At 37.9% G+C, this 16,104-nt stretch overlaps 2 protein-coding genes across 2 annotated transcripts in view; one reads left to right on the top strand and one right to left on the bottom strand.

Moving 5' to 3' along the window:
* Positions 1-1,825: 1,825 nt before the first annotated feature.
* PDC (phosducin) lies at positions 1,826-5,724 on the top strand. Its single transcript, XM_067535143.1, has 3 exons — positions 1,826-1,886; positions 3,520-3,680; positions 4,723-5,724. Exons 1-3 carry the CDS (start codon positions 1,826-1,828, stop codon positions 5,248-5,250), a joined length of 750 nt encoding a protein of 249 aa, XP_067391244.1. The 3' UTR covers positions 5,251-5,724.
* A 4,173-nt stretch (positions 5,725-9,897) lies between these two features.
* Positions 9,898-16,104, bottom strand: part of ODR4 (odr-4 GPCR localization factor homolog) — a 31,061-nt gene continuing 24,854 nt past the window's right edge. Inside the window, exons 13-14 of the mRNA XM_067535151.1 lie at positions 15,031-15,123; positions 9,898-12,249 (exon numbers count right to left, since the gene is read on the bottom strand). Coding sequence (XP_067391252.1) covers positions 12,182-12,249; positions 15,031-15,123 — 161 coding nt within the window. The 3' untranslated portion in view covers positions 9,898-12,181. The remainder of the gene's footprint in view (positions 12,250-15,030; positions 15,124-16,104) is intronic.

Below are 16,104 nucleotides of genomic sequence, written 5' to 3'. Positions count from 1 at the left end.
ATAGCTCTGTCACAGACTACAGATGGTATTTTAGTAGTATCATCTACTTCATTATCTGCTTCCCTTCAACACAGAATCAGAACGTTGCCCAGATACTAGTTTTGATTAATTATTTGCACCAAGAATTTTTGCCCTGAAGAATTTATCACCACATTTGCTAATTACCTCCACTTAAAACACACGCATACACACACAAGCAGCAGAGGAAGTATTCCACTATGCCATTTTATCATGAAAAACATAATTTTTTTACAGAAACACTGGAGTAGGTAAAACTTAAGGTGCATTTCTTACTGAACACTGTCTAACATGAAAATCACTCAGTTCTTACTTCCCATCAGCTTTTCTACTCTGGCATTAATTACCTGGTCAAAATTTAATAACGTATTTACTTGACAATAACTTTGCAGACCAGACTTTGTAGCAAAAATACTCTCTTGGGACACAAGTACATGGAAAATTATCAAGTACCACGTAGGATCTGCAGAGAAAAAGTAGGGAATAGGATGAGACAGAACGGCATCCTCATTTCTCTGAATTTCTGACTTAAGTCTTTTGTGTGGAAAATACTTGTAGCTAAACTAAATTTACAGATTTTTAAGAGACGGGTGCAGTGTATGACGTTTCTACTAGAGGGAAGATGAAAAGATTCACCTCAAAGCACATAGTAGCGATTGAGTTGGATAATATGCCATATCCGCATCTGGTAAGTAAATAAACAAATTAGGAATTGGTATCTTCGTCACTATTCCTATCTAGAAGTGGCAGCAGGCTTTCAATGCTAACAAAAGTCATAACATTTATGTTAAAAAAATGTATTGCCTTTCAGGCACTAAAAGAACGCTGCCCAAATCAGCTCATTTTGAGACTCCGGTGCTCCAATCTGATCCATTCACTTTGTACCAGTCTGGAAGTGGAAAGTAGCTCTGAAGTTAGCTTATCTGAGAATTCTCCATGAAAAGGAGAATCTTGCATGGTATAGAGCCTTCAGAGTGCTCCTACATTCCCTCCCCCCACAAAAAACCACCCTAGTTTAGGGGACATGACACGAGGGAAGGAGACATAGTCAGGACATTGCTATACCTCACTGATTCCTGGTTGATCAAACGACCCCTGAAGCTGTTTTAATTTACAGCATGAATCAGACAGGTCCCCTGCCAGCTGTATGACTGAGGGAGCATACAAGTGGTTTAAAGCCACCTTTGTTGCTCTCCTGTGTTGCAACAAGTGCAGCCCAGTCAGGTCAGAGGTGCTAGACCTGGATATGTAGAGATACCAGTATAGACACAAGGTATTGAGGTTTGGCTCAGTCATCCCTAATCAACTCTGAAAGTGCAGGATGGAGAATGTATTGCATATGAGCTATTTGGTGAATACTTAAAAATAATAAATATGATTGTAGGAATCTGGATCCGTTTACTGTATGGTTTTCAAACAAAAATGGGAGAAATTTGCAGTGAGTATAATTCCAGCAAATTTTACTAGCTCTATTCTTCATTAGATTTCTCATATTTCCTGCTGACACAATAGAACATAATAAGATTTAGGAAAAGGAACACCCACGTATTTTAAATTAGCCTTGGTTCAGACCCCGTTAATAATGCAGACTGATGTGTTGTCCTAGTTGTTTTTTATGAGGTTAGGAGAACTATAATTAAATTAAGATTGCATAAACTTTAATGACAGACTTTGAGTTGCACTGATACCCAAAAACAGCAGAAAATTACACATTGTACTAACCAGCTGTAAAACATGCAACTCGTCCGTCATGTTATTCATTATTTTCTCTGTTGAATCTATCGTTTTAGCCAACTGAGTGACAGTAATGGAAGAGCAAACAAGTGCCAATTTGGAAGAAGATTTTGAAGGGCAGGCTACACATACAGGTAAAGAAACCAAAGTTAAGGGACATTTTAGTTCATTGTTAAATATAAATCAGTCAGTGTGGAAGCCTGTAATTCTAATTTGCTGACTGGAATTCAGAATGCCTTGCAGAGGAAAGGTACATTCAGGATCCAATGAAAATGTTTTTCTGACTAATTCACACCCCTCTTGACTGGACAGGTTATAAAGGGTTGCATTCAGAGTCAGCCTCATTGGTGCTTGAAGCAAATGGCTGCACAGGACACCAAAGTAGCAATGGCATTGTTCAATGCAAATTTGATGTGGGCTACTTTGGCTCAGTCATTAACAAACTCATTTGTTCTCTGCAATCCATTAGCACAGGGCTCTAAGTTTTCAGTCACAAAGGCCGAAATCTGGGCATCTTGCTTCCTATATGTCTTTGCCAGAGACATTAATGCCTCTGAGTGTGACAAACAAAAGTGTAAAGTGAAATCCTAAAGCTCTCATTTTGTTAGAAGCAATCACTGCTAAAAATTCATCCACAAGCCCTTTTGTCATAGCATAATACAACCTGTAAACGCTTTAAATCATCCTTGGTTGGATCCATTATTCTTTTCTTTTTCCAGTCTCTACCAGCTATTGTTTATGTGAGTGCTGCTATTGTACTCAGTGACGTACAGAACAGGCAGACAGCCATGCTTCCTGCCCAGGGTACATATAAGCATGTGTTCTAAACAGCTCATTTTTCTTTTTGTGCCCAAATGTTCTTGTGCTCTTTCCTTAAACCCTAACCTTTGCAACACCTCTTCCTACAATTCATTTCCAAATCAGCACTGTGGACTAGGGCCAACATTTCAAAAAAGGAACCTAAAGTTAGGCTACTATATCCCTATTTAGCCTTCTAAATAAGTTACCTGAATTTCAAAAGTGCTGACCATTCAAGATCATCCATTGAAGATATAAGGAGTTGCTGGATGCTCAGCACTTTTGGAATTCAGGGCATTTATTTAAACTCCTAATTTTTGGTTCCTGTATTTGGAAATTGTAGCCTAGATCTTTTTTCCATCGTCCTGGGTGACATGCACCTTTCTTTTTATGTATGGCTCTTTAATATTATGATATTTAGAGCTTTTGCCCTGAAATATTATTATGTTAATTCTTTTAATTCACAATTATAAAGCACAACACTCACCAAATGCAAAAAGACGCTACCAACTGGCAGTTTAGTAGCTCTGAAGAGAGAATGATTGACATTTTTACATTTTTGATGCAAGTTCAAATTTAACTGACCAGCCACCCCATATCCCCACCCAGAAAATCAGACAAGTTTTCATACCATATTTTTTTCAACTAATTATAGATAAAATATTTGAAAAAACAACTGAAATTTTGAAACAGTAAAATTTTCAAAATGTTTTTGCAAAATGTTTTACTGTTTAATCCACCTGCTCTAGAGAGCAGGCTTTGATTTGAATTATAAAATCAAAAACATCTCAGCATTTACTGAGTCATACATTTCAATGGCGTAGCTATGGTGGCTATAAAGTCTCAGCATTCTGAATTCTTGTTTTGTAGGAAGTATAAAGTCTTTCAATGTGCTCTGTGTTCAAAGTCACTGTCTTTCTGAAATAAACAAACAAAACCAAATAATAACAGGATCTTTATTTCTCCTAGGGCCCAAAGGCGTGATCAATGACTGGAGAAAATTTAAATTAGAAAGTGAAGACAGAGACTCCCTTCCTTTGAGCAAAAAAGAGATCCTCAGACAAATGTCTTCACCTCACAGATCTCTCAGTAAAGATGATAAAGACACCAGAGAGCGATTCAGCCGTAAGGTAACAAAAAAGAAAACATAAGTGCATTAGTGATTCTATATAAAACATGAAAGTAAGAAAAATATGGTATGAGCACAGGAACCAGAAACTACTGAAGTTAACTGCCACTGATTCCCACATCCTTTGTGTCCTTGTATGAATCTCTTAACATCTCCATCTCAGTTTTCCTAAGCTGCAAGTTGGGACAATAGTGAACTATTTCAAAAGTGATATTGTGAAGTCAATGTTTATAAAGTATGTTGAATATGAGAAGGGCTATGTGTGATACAAGATAGCATTAGTTATAGAAATTTAGCTTTGGGCCTACTGAAAATTGTAAGGCATTTGGATTATTATAACTAAACCACAAAGTGATCATGAAGAGGCAGATTATGCTACCCTTGCCCACATTGAGTAGTATTTTGCTTTGCAAGTAATCCCACTGAAGAAAATGAGACTACTCACTGAGTAAAGAACTACTTAGTAGAAAGATGAAAGCATCTGACCCAAAACACACATCAAATAGAACACACCATTTGATCCTGACAATCTGGCCAACTATTGACCAGTGTTGAATCTTCTACCCTCAATTAAGATTACTGAGAAGACAGTGGCAAGATAATTCTCACAGTACCTACCTGCCTCAGATTTCCTTCACTCTTGTCAATCTGGGTACCACGCAGAGACTGTTGTGATTGCATTGGTAAAGTATTTCCTCCAGAAAATGGCTAAGGGTGAAATCCTGATCCTATTGAAGTCACTGGCAAAACTCCCACTGAATTTAGTGGGGCCAGGATTTCATGCAATGTGTCCTTGCTGATATTATTAGATACATCAGTTGCCTCCAATACCATTCACTTGCATACCCAAGTAAAGGGAAATGGGGTTTCCATTCAATGGCTTAATTCCACTCCCTCCAAGAATCCCCAAAGGGCAGTTTTAGGCAATTTTTCTTCTGCCCAAGGGTCTTGTGTGGGGTTCCACAGGCAACATCTTGTGCCCCTCCTTGTTCAGTGAGTACATAGGTCCACTCAATAATATAATACTCTCTCAATATTCACAGATGAGTATGCAGGAATATGAGTTAATCCATGATGAGCAAGAGGATGAAAGCTGCCTACAAAAATACCGCAAACGCTGCATGCAGGATATGCATCTGAGGCTGAGCTTTGGGCCCAAATATGGCTATCTGTGTGAGCTGCAGAATGGGGAACAGTTCCTGGAAGTCATTGAGAAAGAGCGAAAAACCGTCATGGTCATTGTTCACATTTATGAAGATGGCATCAAGGGCTGCGAGGCGCTCAACAACAGCTTAACTTGTCTTGCTGCAGAATACTCCACCATGAGATTCTGTAAGATCAAGGCCTCTAACACAGGTGCTGGAGATCGCTTCTCAACTGATGTGCTCCCAACTCTGCTTGTCTACAAGGGTGGGGAGCTTCTGAGCAATTTTATTAGTGTTACTGAACAGTTCGGTGAGGAATTTTTTGCTGTGGATGTGGAGTCTTTCCTAAATGAGTATGGGCTGCTACCCGAAAAGGAGATTCCAGCACTTGGAAATGGCAATACAGATGATCAAGATATTGAATAATTAGAGACAGAGATAGCCCTCCATTATCTTTTATTTCTCCATATATTACAATTGGATCTCAGCAGAACCCATGATCATTTAGAGAAGCCTTTGTGTACTCATTATTTTATATGTAAGATATACATATATAAACATTTCTTAACTATCAGTATGTGAACTTTATTTAAAACATATATAATAGCTAGGCCTGTACATACTTATTTCTATGTAATAACAAAATAAGAGGAAAATAGTCTTTATAAAATTAGTGATGTTTTAAATTAGACACAGGTCTTAAAAGATAATTTAGAACCCAACCCTATGCCCACTAAAGTCAAAAGTTTAGCATCTAATTTCAATCAGAGCAGAATTACCCTGCACATCTACAGCAAGGAAGGGACGATAGGCAAAACCAAATATCTGAGCTGTGCACATTCATAAGTCACATGCTTAAGAAATGTAGAGGTCATGGTGATAAATATTTGGTTTTGCATTTAACTTTTAATAATTGTGAAAATATGGATTAGTTCATTGCCGAAACAAGATTTTACTGTGAAAAACTTAATACAGATATTTAACCTTTTTGTTAATGCAATCTTTATCAGCTGCTTTCCAGTGTTTGTACTATGTTCTGACCATTGATGTTGCTTATTTAAAATATCTGTGATTCTTGAGAAATTATATTTATGTTGATGTAATTAATATGAATAAAACATCTAAGTGTACCTTAATGACTTGAGAAATTATATTTATGTTGATGTAATTAATATGAATAAAACTTAAAAAGAACCCTGCTTGCTTGCAAAACTCCATATATATTTTGAATGATTGTGTGATGAAATTAGTTATTCATAAAATGTCCTGGATGACCTTAATATATGACCCTTTGGCTATATAAATGTAGAACAGGATAAGATATATATATGGTCATAACCTTTACCCTAGAAAAACCTTTGGTTTCCAAATCATTAGAAAAGTGTATCATGGTTATAAACTCCACCCTAGACAAGTTTTAAACATGTTATTAAAAGGGACATGTGAGGAACCCAACTAGAAATAACAAAGGTTAAAAGACCACCTAAAAGGCATGCAGGAATACAGGGTCAATGCACTGAAAGATCTGGTCTCTTTTCATTGAGAAAACTTCCTTAACAAGTTTTATAGTTAAAACCACTTAAGAATGTCAATTATGGCACATGTAAGGGATCAGAGGCACCCTTCCTGTCTGTCTGGGAGGGAGGCCATGCCCCCTCGCTATGTGACCTGAAGAGACAGGCTCGAAAATGGGGAATTAGCTGTCTTATTGCCCTTGCCCACAGGCCAGGCAGGCAAACAGGCAGTCTATGGCCCGGGCCCTCAGGCAGGCAAACAGTCAATAGCCCACGGCAGGCAAACAGTCTATAGCCTCAGACCCTCAAGCAGGGTGGGACAGGCCAACACAGCAGGTAAGAGGTTACTTCCACCCCAGGGGGGATGGCAGAGGGAGTAGGGGGATGCAGTCCCATCTAACTTCACTGCGTCCCAGCGCAGGGCCCTAGCAGTGACGGAAGGTTCCAGCACTGGGTCAGCAAGTTCTCATCCAAAACATGCTGACCGAGTACCAGGCCGCAACACAGTCAGACAATCATCTGCTTTCCCTGGGCTACTTCCTGCCACCTCACCATAGGGTACCTGGCTTTTGGGGTCGTTGTTGATCTCCTCGAGGTAGATGGCGAGTGGCAGCCCCAGCAGTTCCTTGGGAGTTCTGGCGGCAGGCAGCTCTGGCTGTGGCAGGGAGATGTCCCACTCCCACCCTCTGTTTCTTGTGTGGCAGGCAAGGTTATTTCAGTTCCACCCACGAAGCGGCGGGTATGGTGTCCTCCCCATCTGTCTCACAGGGAGACCACGCCCCCTTGCACAACACAATATAAATTGGTCATTTGTCACATTTTGATATCACTCATTGGCATTTTGTGAGGCTGAATGGTTTGATTGTTACTGATAAGCACCCCAGATTACTAAGATTTACACATTTATCAACTTAGTTTATGTTTTATCATTGATACTGTTTGCTAGCTTTTTCATTTTATTCACTGTAGACAACAAAACTAGACTAGTAAATTCCACTCTATGTTCAAGGTCAGATCAAATGCTCCATATGCAGAATTCTGATGGATTTTAATGGGAGCTGTGCATGTAGAGGTCCATTAATCATCCTAATCTTAGTGTCCAAGCCACATGCAGAACATTCACTGATCTTCAGCACCAACTCCTTGATTTGTTACTGTTTTAATATATTTTTCTCACTTGCAGTCATCCAGAAAAATGTTACATATGAATTCAAAGTCACACTATTTCCCTATTGAGCTACACAGTGAAAAGATTTCTACTCATATGGAGGTTTGCAAAACCTATCCTTTTAAATTTATTTTGAATTTCAGATTTAAAATATATTCTTTTTTAAGTAGTCATTAAGTAGTCATTAAAAAGGGACTTGTGCCTGATTTAGGTAATGTTGAGAACCCTCTTTGCTTTTTGCCTGCAGAACTGCAATGACTATTACCAGAAAGCATATCTAGCAGTAGACTTCTGTTTTGCAATAACAAATGTGTCACAAATGTCACAGGACTTCAATTCCAAAAGAAGGGCGCTAAATAGTGAATACAGCATATTTGTGCATTGCACATATTGATAAAGAAGGATAAATCCCCACTTGTGGGCGAAGATTCTTCAATGACAAAAAGTGAAAGATTTAATGAACCTATGGAATAAAACTTCCTATCAATAGCCCCGAACTGAAGTCCATTGAACTTAGTGGGAATCCTTCCACCTGCTTCAATAGGCTATTTCAATTCCTCAGTGTCCACTCCCAAATCTTAAAGAGTTAGGTTTCCCTAAATCCATTATGCAGTTTTATTAAAATGATCTTTCATCTAACAACATCAAGCACATTATCAGCACTCTCAGTGTAAAATAAAGCAGACCTAGATGATTTATTAAATAAGAAATAAACAAGTGGATAAAACATGGTCCACTTACAAGAGTCCATGGAATAGCAAATATGGCTAAACTTTAATTTATGCTACAAGTGGAGGCTGGCAGTCAGACAGCAGAGCCACTGTCGGAAAGTTGCATACTAAAGTGAGTTCTTAGCTCAATAAAATACTCCTGTGCTGAATGAGGCTGTGATATCTTTAAATGCCATATTCTCAGGTTTTATAGTTCCCCAACTCACTTTTAAAGGCTGGATACTAAAAATAAATGAGCAGGGAATAATCATCTCTTATGCTTTCCCCACCAATCAGATACATTAGTATGTCTGGGTGTGTGTATGCAGGCACATAAGAGATTTCAAACTTACTAACAGATTCGCTTCTATAAAGAGAGAGGGGATGCTCCATTTTTAATCAGAAATAATCATTTGACCTCATACTTCACCAGTTTCAGAAATGGAATTTTTTTTTCAAAATGGAGTACTCCTTTTATTATTTCTTATTTGAAATATTACCTTCAAAAGGGAAAAGTGCAGAATATGCTACATTGGTAATGTGAAGTTGAGGCAGATCTGAGTACAGGAAATCCCAAAGAACGAAAACCTTAGATACAGAAATAGCCAGCCATCCCTGCTATTGCATGATTATTGCATATATCACCTAGTGCCTCATTATTTTCAGAACAATCCTTCAATAAACACATTTTCACTAAACTTCCATAAAATCCTAAATCACAATTCTGATCAAACCTCTCAGCCTATGGTACAGGAGAACATTACTGGTACAGGAAACTCCTAATATGACTGAACTGAATTATTCACCAAATTCTTTAATCCTTCACAATTCTGTACAAGTAGTAAAAGAACAAATTTGTGTAGGATAATGGTTAAGAGTTTGAGGGGTAAAAAGTGATACTGGAGTTGCAATTTAGTATTTTTTAGGAGCAGGAGAGGCATGAACTTCAGTCTATAAAGAATTATTTGCTAAGACAGTGTCTACACCACAGATTTCAATACATCAGTCAAGGACATGAAGAGGTGTGATCCCAGACCAGCTGACACTGCTATGTTAAAGCCCCTAGAGCTGATGCAGTTATACCAACGAGAGAGAGAGAGAGAGAGAGAGAGAGAATAAAGAACTATAAAACTGTGGCTTTGCCAATATAAATTGTGTCCATGCTTTGGACTCAAAGACATACTTTGCCTGTACAGTATACCGGTTTTCTTATACTGGTAAAGCACTCCTAGTGTACACTTGTCATAATAAAAAGCATGGCAACATTAAATAATAGACTTCGGGAGAGTGGGTTGATCCAAGCAGAGAAACAGGAGCCATGAACTCTCGAGTTCTAATCCCAACTCCAACACTGATTCTTTGGGGGTGTCAGACTCAATTTCCCCACGTGTAAAAATGGGGATAGAGCTGCTTGTGTACCTCAGACAGATGTCTGTGAGGAGCATTTACTAATCAACCATTAAAGCTTTATTTGGCATTTTACATTAAATAACGGTTTACCAGTCTCAGAGTTCACAATCTGAGCAAGTAACAAACACTGATGAGAATAACTAACAAAACATGTAAATGGGTAGTTCTGGATGTGGAGCAGACTTGATTATATATACACACAATGAGAACAACAGTAATAAAAATATTCTTGCATTGCCTACTTTTAATAAGTATTCAGAAAAGATCAGACTTCTATAAAATTTATTTTTATTTAAAATGCAGTATTTTGACTAAATCACCACAATACAGCTAGTCAACAATTAAAACAGTAATCTGTGAAATATATTAAAAGAATTAACCTTTGCAGTATGACCTGTCCCAAAAATATACACATCCAGCTCTTTATTAAAAAACATGGGCTCTGGCTGACCAGAGATTTATTTTTGGTAGAGAGAAATCAAATGCCACAGTCAAGGATCCATCATGGAGTCCTTCCCTTTTAAATTGAAGGGGCTTGAGGGCCTCCACTGTGTTCTCAGTTGAGCTACCATGAAGAAAAAGATGATCTCTTTAGGTACCAAGGTCCAAGGGCCACCTCCTTTTAGCAGCCAGAAGTGGGAAGGGAATAAGGTACCTTCTTATAACTCAGAGGACAAACATCTAACATTCTCTCAGGTGACAGGAGCAGCTGTTTTTGGAACAATAAAAGGCTTGAGATGGGATGAGGAATCCATCTCCACCTCTGGATATTGCTGAACCATTCCTGCCATTATTGCTTTGACCCTGGCTCATGAAGAAGATACTTTGTCATAATTCTATTTTGCCTGTGGAATCCATCAGACTTATAACCAACAGTACACGTTTGCAAAATAAATTTGCTGCAGGAGATATCCCTGCACTCTGCTATAAGTGACTTTCTTTCCTTCTTCGCCCTTCAAGTTGCTCCATTCAAACAATACAGTGAGAAGGAAAGGGAGTACACATCATGCTCAGAGATACCACCACTACCTAATTCAGGCTTCAACCTTGCTCCAAGTCTGAACCTTAGCCTTTGGCCAAGAATTAAAAAGAATGTATATAATGTTCAGATATGCCTAATGAAGATAATGCCTAATGAAGATAATGCTTTTATAACTTCAGTTTGCTCTAAGAGCCAGTCTTTTCTTAATCCTTAGCAAGTCAGCAGTAACCATAGGTTTCTGAGCAAATCATTAAATTTTTCTTTTACTAGGTTTGTTTTCAGAATGTAAAAATCAGATGTAATATTAGTTCATTCGCAAGTTACCTTTTATTACAAGTTTTCTAATATTTTATGCTTGATTATGCTGTAAGTTCAAAACTTTCTAATTTTTTCCTCCCAGTTCCAGTACCTTTGCATCTAAATTCTATTAGATTGCAGTTACCAAGGTCAAATACTGCTGAATCTGGTACACATGACTTTATAAAGTAATTGAGAACTATATGAATGTCAACAATTTTTTTATAAAGATTATCTTCGTTAACCTTGTTTCAAACATTTTTCCTTGGGAGAAAGCAATAATATTGCCCATAATATATACTTTAAAGATAGTGTAAACTGACTTTTCTTATTCATAGCCCAAATATCTTAATTATTTCTCAACCTCTAAAAACTTATAACATTTTTCAGGCCTGCCTGTGTATTTGGGATTTGAATATCTGGAGAATTATCTGATATAAAATTCTTAAGGGAAAGATGGAGATTAAGTCAAACAGGATGGGATGGATAAGTCAGATCGTGATGAGGACTTGAGAAAAAGGAAGCACATATAAATTCGCCATACATCTTAGAGGTTTAATTATTTCATTTATTTCTGTCTAGGATGCTTGAGCTAAGGTAAGATATTTACATAGTGTAGGTTGGTCTAAAATGGAATTTTGGGGCTCCTACAAACTATTAGTACATTTACTACATCAGTTAACAAATCTGATGCACATGCTTTAACAAAAAGAATATATGGAGTGAAATTCTGGTCCCACTGAAATCAGAGTGTTGCCATTGACTATAATGGGGCCAAAATTTCATTAACTGTCTTTTTTTTTCTTTTTTTTTTTAAAATACTTAAGAGCAATTTAGCCAATATCTGTGTTTAAAGGATTCCTTAAGGCAAGACCTGTCATAGTAAAAAAAGGCAAATGTTAAGATTTAACAACCATGAAAATGTCTCTTGAAAAACAAAGTTGTAAGTTTTTAAATATGAAACAAATTAGTATCAGGGAAAAGGGAGTTTATGTTTTTTCAAACAATTCTTCCTGGAAAATAATGGTATTTTACAGGTAATTTCCATCAATGATATATACTTTTAGTTTCCTGGAAACCTGATCCACCTACACTATTTGCATGCTGAAACAAGACAGCTGGGTATATCACTACAATTTAGAACACACTTAACTGGTGTGTTTTAGGCAATATGTTTAGTTGCTAACATATTAAATCTCCGAGACTTCTATCCTGTATTAATGTGAATGCTGGTCAATGTTCTCATGATGATTAGACTGCTTCTTTTGCTTGGAGTCTAGTCACTGAAGTAATTAAAGGAGAAGGTTACTGCAAAGATTGTGACTGCAGCTGCTATTACCACACCTAAAATGACAAAGGGAATATAACTTTAGTGAGTGAAGAGAAGTACCATTACCGAAAGGCAGGATGTGGGGAAAAGGAAAAGTGGGACCAATAACAGTCATTTTTAACATTGCTATGTAGCACTACAATGCCTAACGATCAGATTATATTGTTAGTTATATGAATTCATTTTAAAAGAAAATCTATTTATAAATCATTTCACAAAGTCCTTCCAGAAGATCCAGTTAATCATGCCCTATAACTCTAAACTTAAGGGTCAGGGCACCAAAAATCTAACGCATCAACTCTACAGTATGGCTTGATGATAGCAAACTGACTCTCAGATTGAAGGTTTTGGGTCTAAACAAATTTAAACAAACAATTTCAATACATGAATTAAAATTTGTTTTACCACATTACTACATTTGCGCCTGAGTCCCATGGCCAGTTTTTGTAATTTTACAATCACATTTTCCTATTGTTTTAAAATGTTTCACCCCAGTGTTATTATATGGAAGACACACAAACACAAGCAGGGCAAACTGGCTGAATGTTGAGAGGAAAGGACTGTCATATGCACGAAGTAAACAAACAAACAAAAATTATAAGCATTTCTTTAACCTCCAAGCTACAGGAAATTTAGGTGTTACTTGTAAAAATGTTAAGTAAAACAAATGTCATGTATAAGTGGGCTTTAAGTTGGTGTTATAGTTGTTCCACTGACTAATCACATATGTACAATTCAAGACAGACTGTGTATGTCACATTTTAAAAAGGAAAGATTTCCATAAAAATTTACTAAAATTTCTTTATACTATACTTTGCTCACCAGCTGGATGTCTGCACCAGGGACTATCGTGCAGAAATCCTGACTGGGGAAAGACTTCCATGATAGCTGGAATTCATTACCAAGATAGCATAGCTCATGTTTGCAAGCAGCATAGTGATAGTTACATGAGCACTGCTACAAGCTAATTCATATATTCATTCAATGCACCTAAAAGAAGACTTGCCTGCTCTCTCTCCTTCTTGTCGAAAAAGCATATAAAAATGGTGTCTTCCCAAAAAAAATAGGGCTACCTCAGCCACTTGTTTTGAGGGCAATTTTTCTTTATATCTGTTTTGTGGAACTTATATCTGGTTCTGATTCTGAGATATGCTGATCTCCTATAACTCCGATCCAAGGAAATATTTTTAAAAGGCTACTGATGTATTGAAAATCAACATTATCTTGTTCTTCTCATCATGATTAAAGCTTCTTTTTAAAAATCACTAACCCCCTATACTTCCCCACCAATATTTCATTACCTGCTTTGGACTTTATCCTACAAAGTGCTGAGTACTTTGGTCCTGATGCAGCAAAGCATGTAAGTACATGTGTAACTTTAAGCTTGAGAGTCATGCCATTGGTGCCAACAGGACTACTCACATGCTTAAAGTTACTTATGATCTTAAGTGGATGGCTAGACCAGGGCCAGAGTGCCACCACCCTCATCACGGACGTTCATCTGTGGAGACGACATCTGCTGTGGGCTACAGGCTCTGACTTTCTCTGAGCTGGAGAAGTTCCTGAGTGACAATTCTGCAAGGCTGGCCGACTACTGCAACACACTGCGCCTTCAGCCTAGCACCACCAACACAGTCTCTAGCACATTCCACTTCAACCATGCCAATGCTAGGAGGGAATTAATCATCATAATAAAAAGGATGGAGGCTGAAGCATACCCAATTTACTTAGGTGTGATCCTCGACCAAAAACTGACATACAAAAGCCAGCTGAGCAAGATGGCAGCAAAGGTCAAGACACGCAACAACCTTCTCAGCAAACTGGCAGGTTCTTCCTGGGAAGTGGATGCTCCAACCCTAAGGACTTCAGTCCTTGTCATTTCATACTCAGTAGCAGAATGCTGTGTGCCAGTATGGAGTCAGTCAGCACACACCAAACTTGTTGACATACAACTCAACTCAACAATGCACATCATCACAGGAACTCTCCGACAGACTCATCTTCCACGTGTTCCAGTTCTGAGCCACATTGCTCCCCCTTACATCAGGAGGAAGATTGCAGCTGGTAAACTGCTTGAGACGATACATGCTTGCCCTTGCTCAACAACATTTTTAGCCCACCAGCTACACAGCTTTCATCACAACACCCACTGTGGTTGAAGATGCCACGCCAGGATGTGACAGCAGAGTCCCTATAGTGGGAAGACTTATGCTTAACATCAAAAACCAATCAGTTCCTTGGCACAGAACCTACTGCTTGCCTGCCCCACTTAAACCTGCAACATATTCAAATGGGCCCTTCTTAACCAATTCCGGACTGGGCAAGGCCTCTGTAAAGCCAGTTAGTACCGTTGGGATCTTCGAGACAATCCAAGCTGCAGCTGTAGCGCAGATCAAACAATGATACACATGGTTGAGGAGTGCCTGCTAACCAAATTCAGCAGTGGGCTCTGAGAGCTTCACTTGTCCACTAAGAACACTAAGCTACTGTTTGGCTCAGCAAATATGCAAATTCTAAATAAATAAATAAGTGCTCAGTAAATTTAAAGACTGAGCCCTTGAAGAGTGAACCAAATTTAACTTTTTTTTTTGCCTAAGTCTATTAAGCCCACTGAAGAACAAGTCACCTTTTTTTCCATTTTACTAATCCTATGCTTTAAACCCAAAACTAAATTATGTTGTTTACCATGTCCACATATCATGACATTACTACCAATGTTGTAGGAGCAAATGATAGTAAAATACTATACATATCAGCTCTGCAATGCCTTAGTGGGCTTACTGGAGGTAACATACCCATATTTTGTTGAAGTTTCAATAGCAGTGCTGCTTTTGTCAATTGTATCTGTTGCATGTGATCTGTGTTGTCCACAGGTGGATTTAAATCAACTGCATGAAAATCAAGAGATAAATTTAGCAAAACAAGTATATATTCATTCAAAATTTGTAACACACACCTATATTTTGCAATCAGAATAATTAAAAAAGGACATTAAGTAGTTTATAATTCCTGATCTGTTCTAGTAGTGGACTATATGACCATTGTCTATTATTATCACTAGTATCTGTATTGAAATCTGTCCTGGTCAACATATTAATTAATAATCTGCAAAAAGTGGTGAACAGAGAAGTGGCAAAGTTTGCAGACAATACAAAATGATTCAAGATAGTTAACTCCAAAGCAGACTGCAAGAAATTACAATGGAATCTAACAAAGCTGGGTAAACTGGGCAACAAAATGGCAGATGAAATTCCACCTAGATATGCGCAAAGTAATGCACATTAGAAAAAAGAATCCCAACCATACATATACAATGATGAGTTCTAAAATAGCCGTTATCACACAAGAAAGAGATCTTGGAGTCATTGTGGATAGTTCACTGAAAACTTCGATTCGAAGTGCAGCAATGGTCAAAAAGACCATAATATTGTATGTCAGGAACTATTAGGAAACGAATAGAAAATAAGACAGAAAATATCATGTCACTATATAAATCCATGGTGCTTCTGCACCTTGAATACTGGTCACCCAATCTCAAGAAGGCTATAGAGCAACTGAAAAAGGTCCAGTGAAGGACAACAAAGACGATAAAGGTATAAAATGGCTTCCATACGAGAAGGGTCTAAAAAGATCAGGGCTGTTCAGCTTAGAAAAGAGACAACAGAGGGGTGGAGGGTGGGGAGGGAGAAATAGAAGTCTTTAAAATCATGAATGGTGTGGGGAAAACAAGAGTTATTTACCTTTCACACAATACAAAAACCAGGAGTCAGCCAATGAAATAGGCAGCAGGTTTAATGCAAACAAGAGGAAGTACTTCTTCACACAATGCACAACCAACCAGTTGAACTCATTGCCCGGATGTTGTGATG

This window comes from Emydura macquarii, unplaced genomic scaffold (genome assembly GCF_026122565.2).
Source record: "Emydura macquarii macquarii isolate MOO-44397 ecotype Brisbane River unplaced genomic scaffold, CSIRO-AGI_Emac_v2 contig_3477, whole genome shotgun sequence".
NCBI classification, from domain to species: domain Eukaryota; kingdom Metazoa; phylum Chordata; order Testudines; family Chelidae; genus Emydura; species Emydura macquarii.
The sequence above is the reverse complement of the archived record's forward strand: the minus strand, read 5'-3'. Positions and strand labels throughout refer to the sequence as shown.

Excerpts from the sequence above, each read along its gene's own strand:
- PDC (XM_067535143.1), top strand. The coding sequence starts at position 1,826 with ATGGAAGAGCAAACAAGTGCCAATTTGGAAGAAGATTTTGAAGGGCAG. Across the intron at positions 1,887-3,519 it reads AGGGCAGGCTACACATACAG|GGCCCAAAGGCGTGATCAAT; the intron begins GTAAAGAAACCA and ends TATTTCTCCTAG. Across the intron at positions 3,681-4,722 it reads GAGAGCGATTCAGCCGTAAG|ATGAGTATGCAGGAATATGA; the intron begins GTAACAAAAAAG and ends CAATATTCACAG.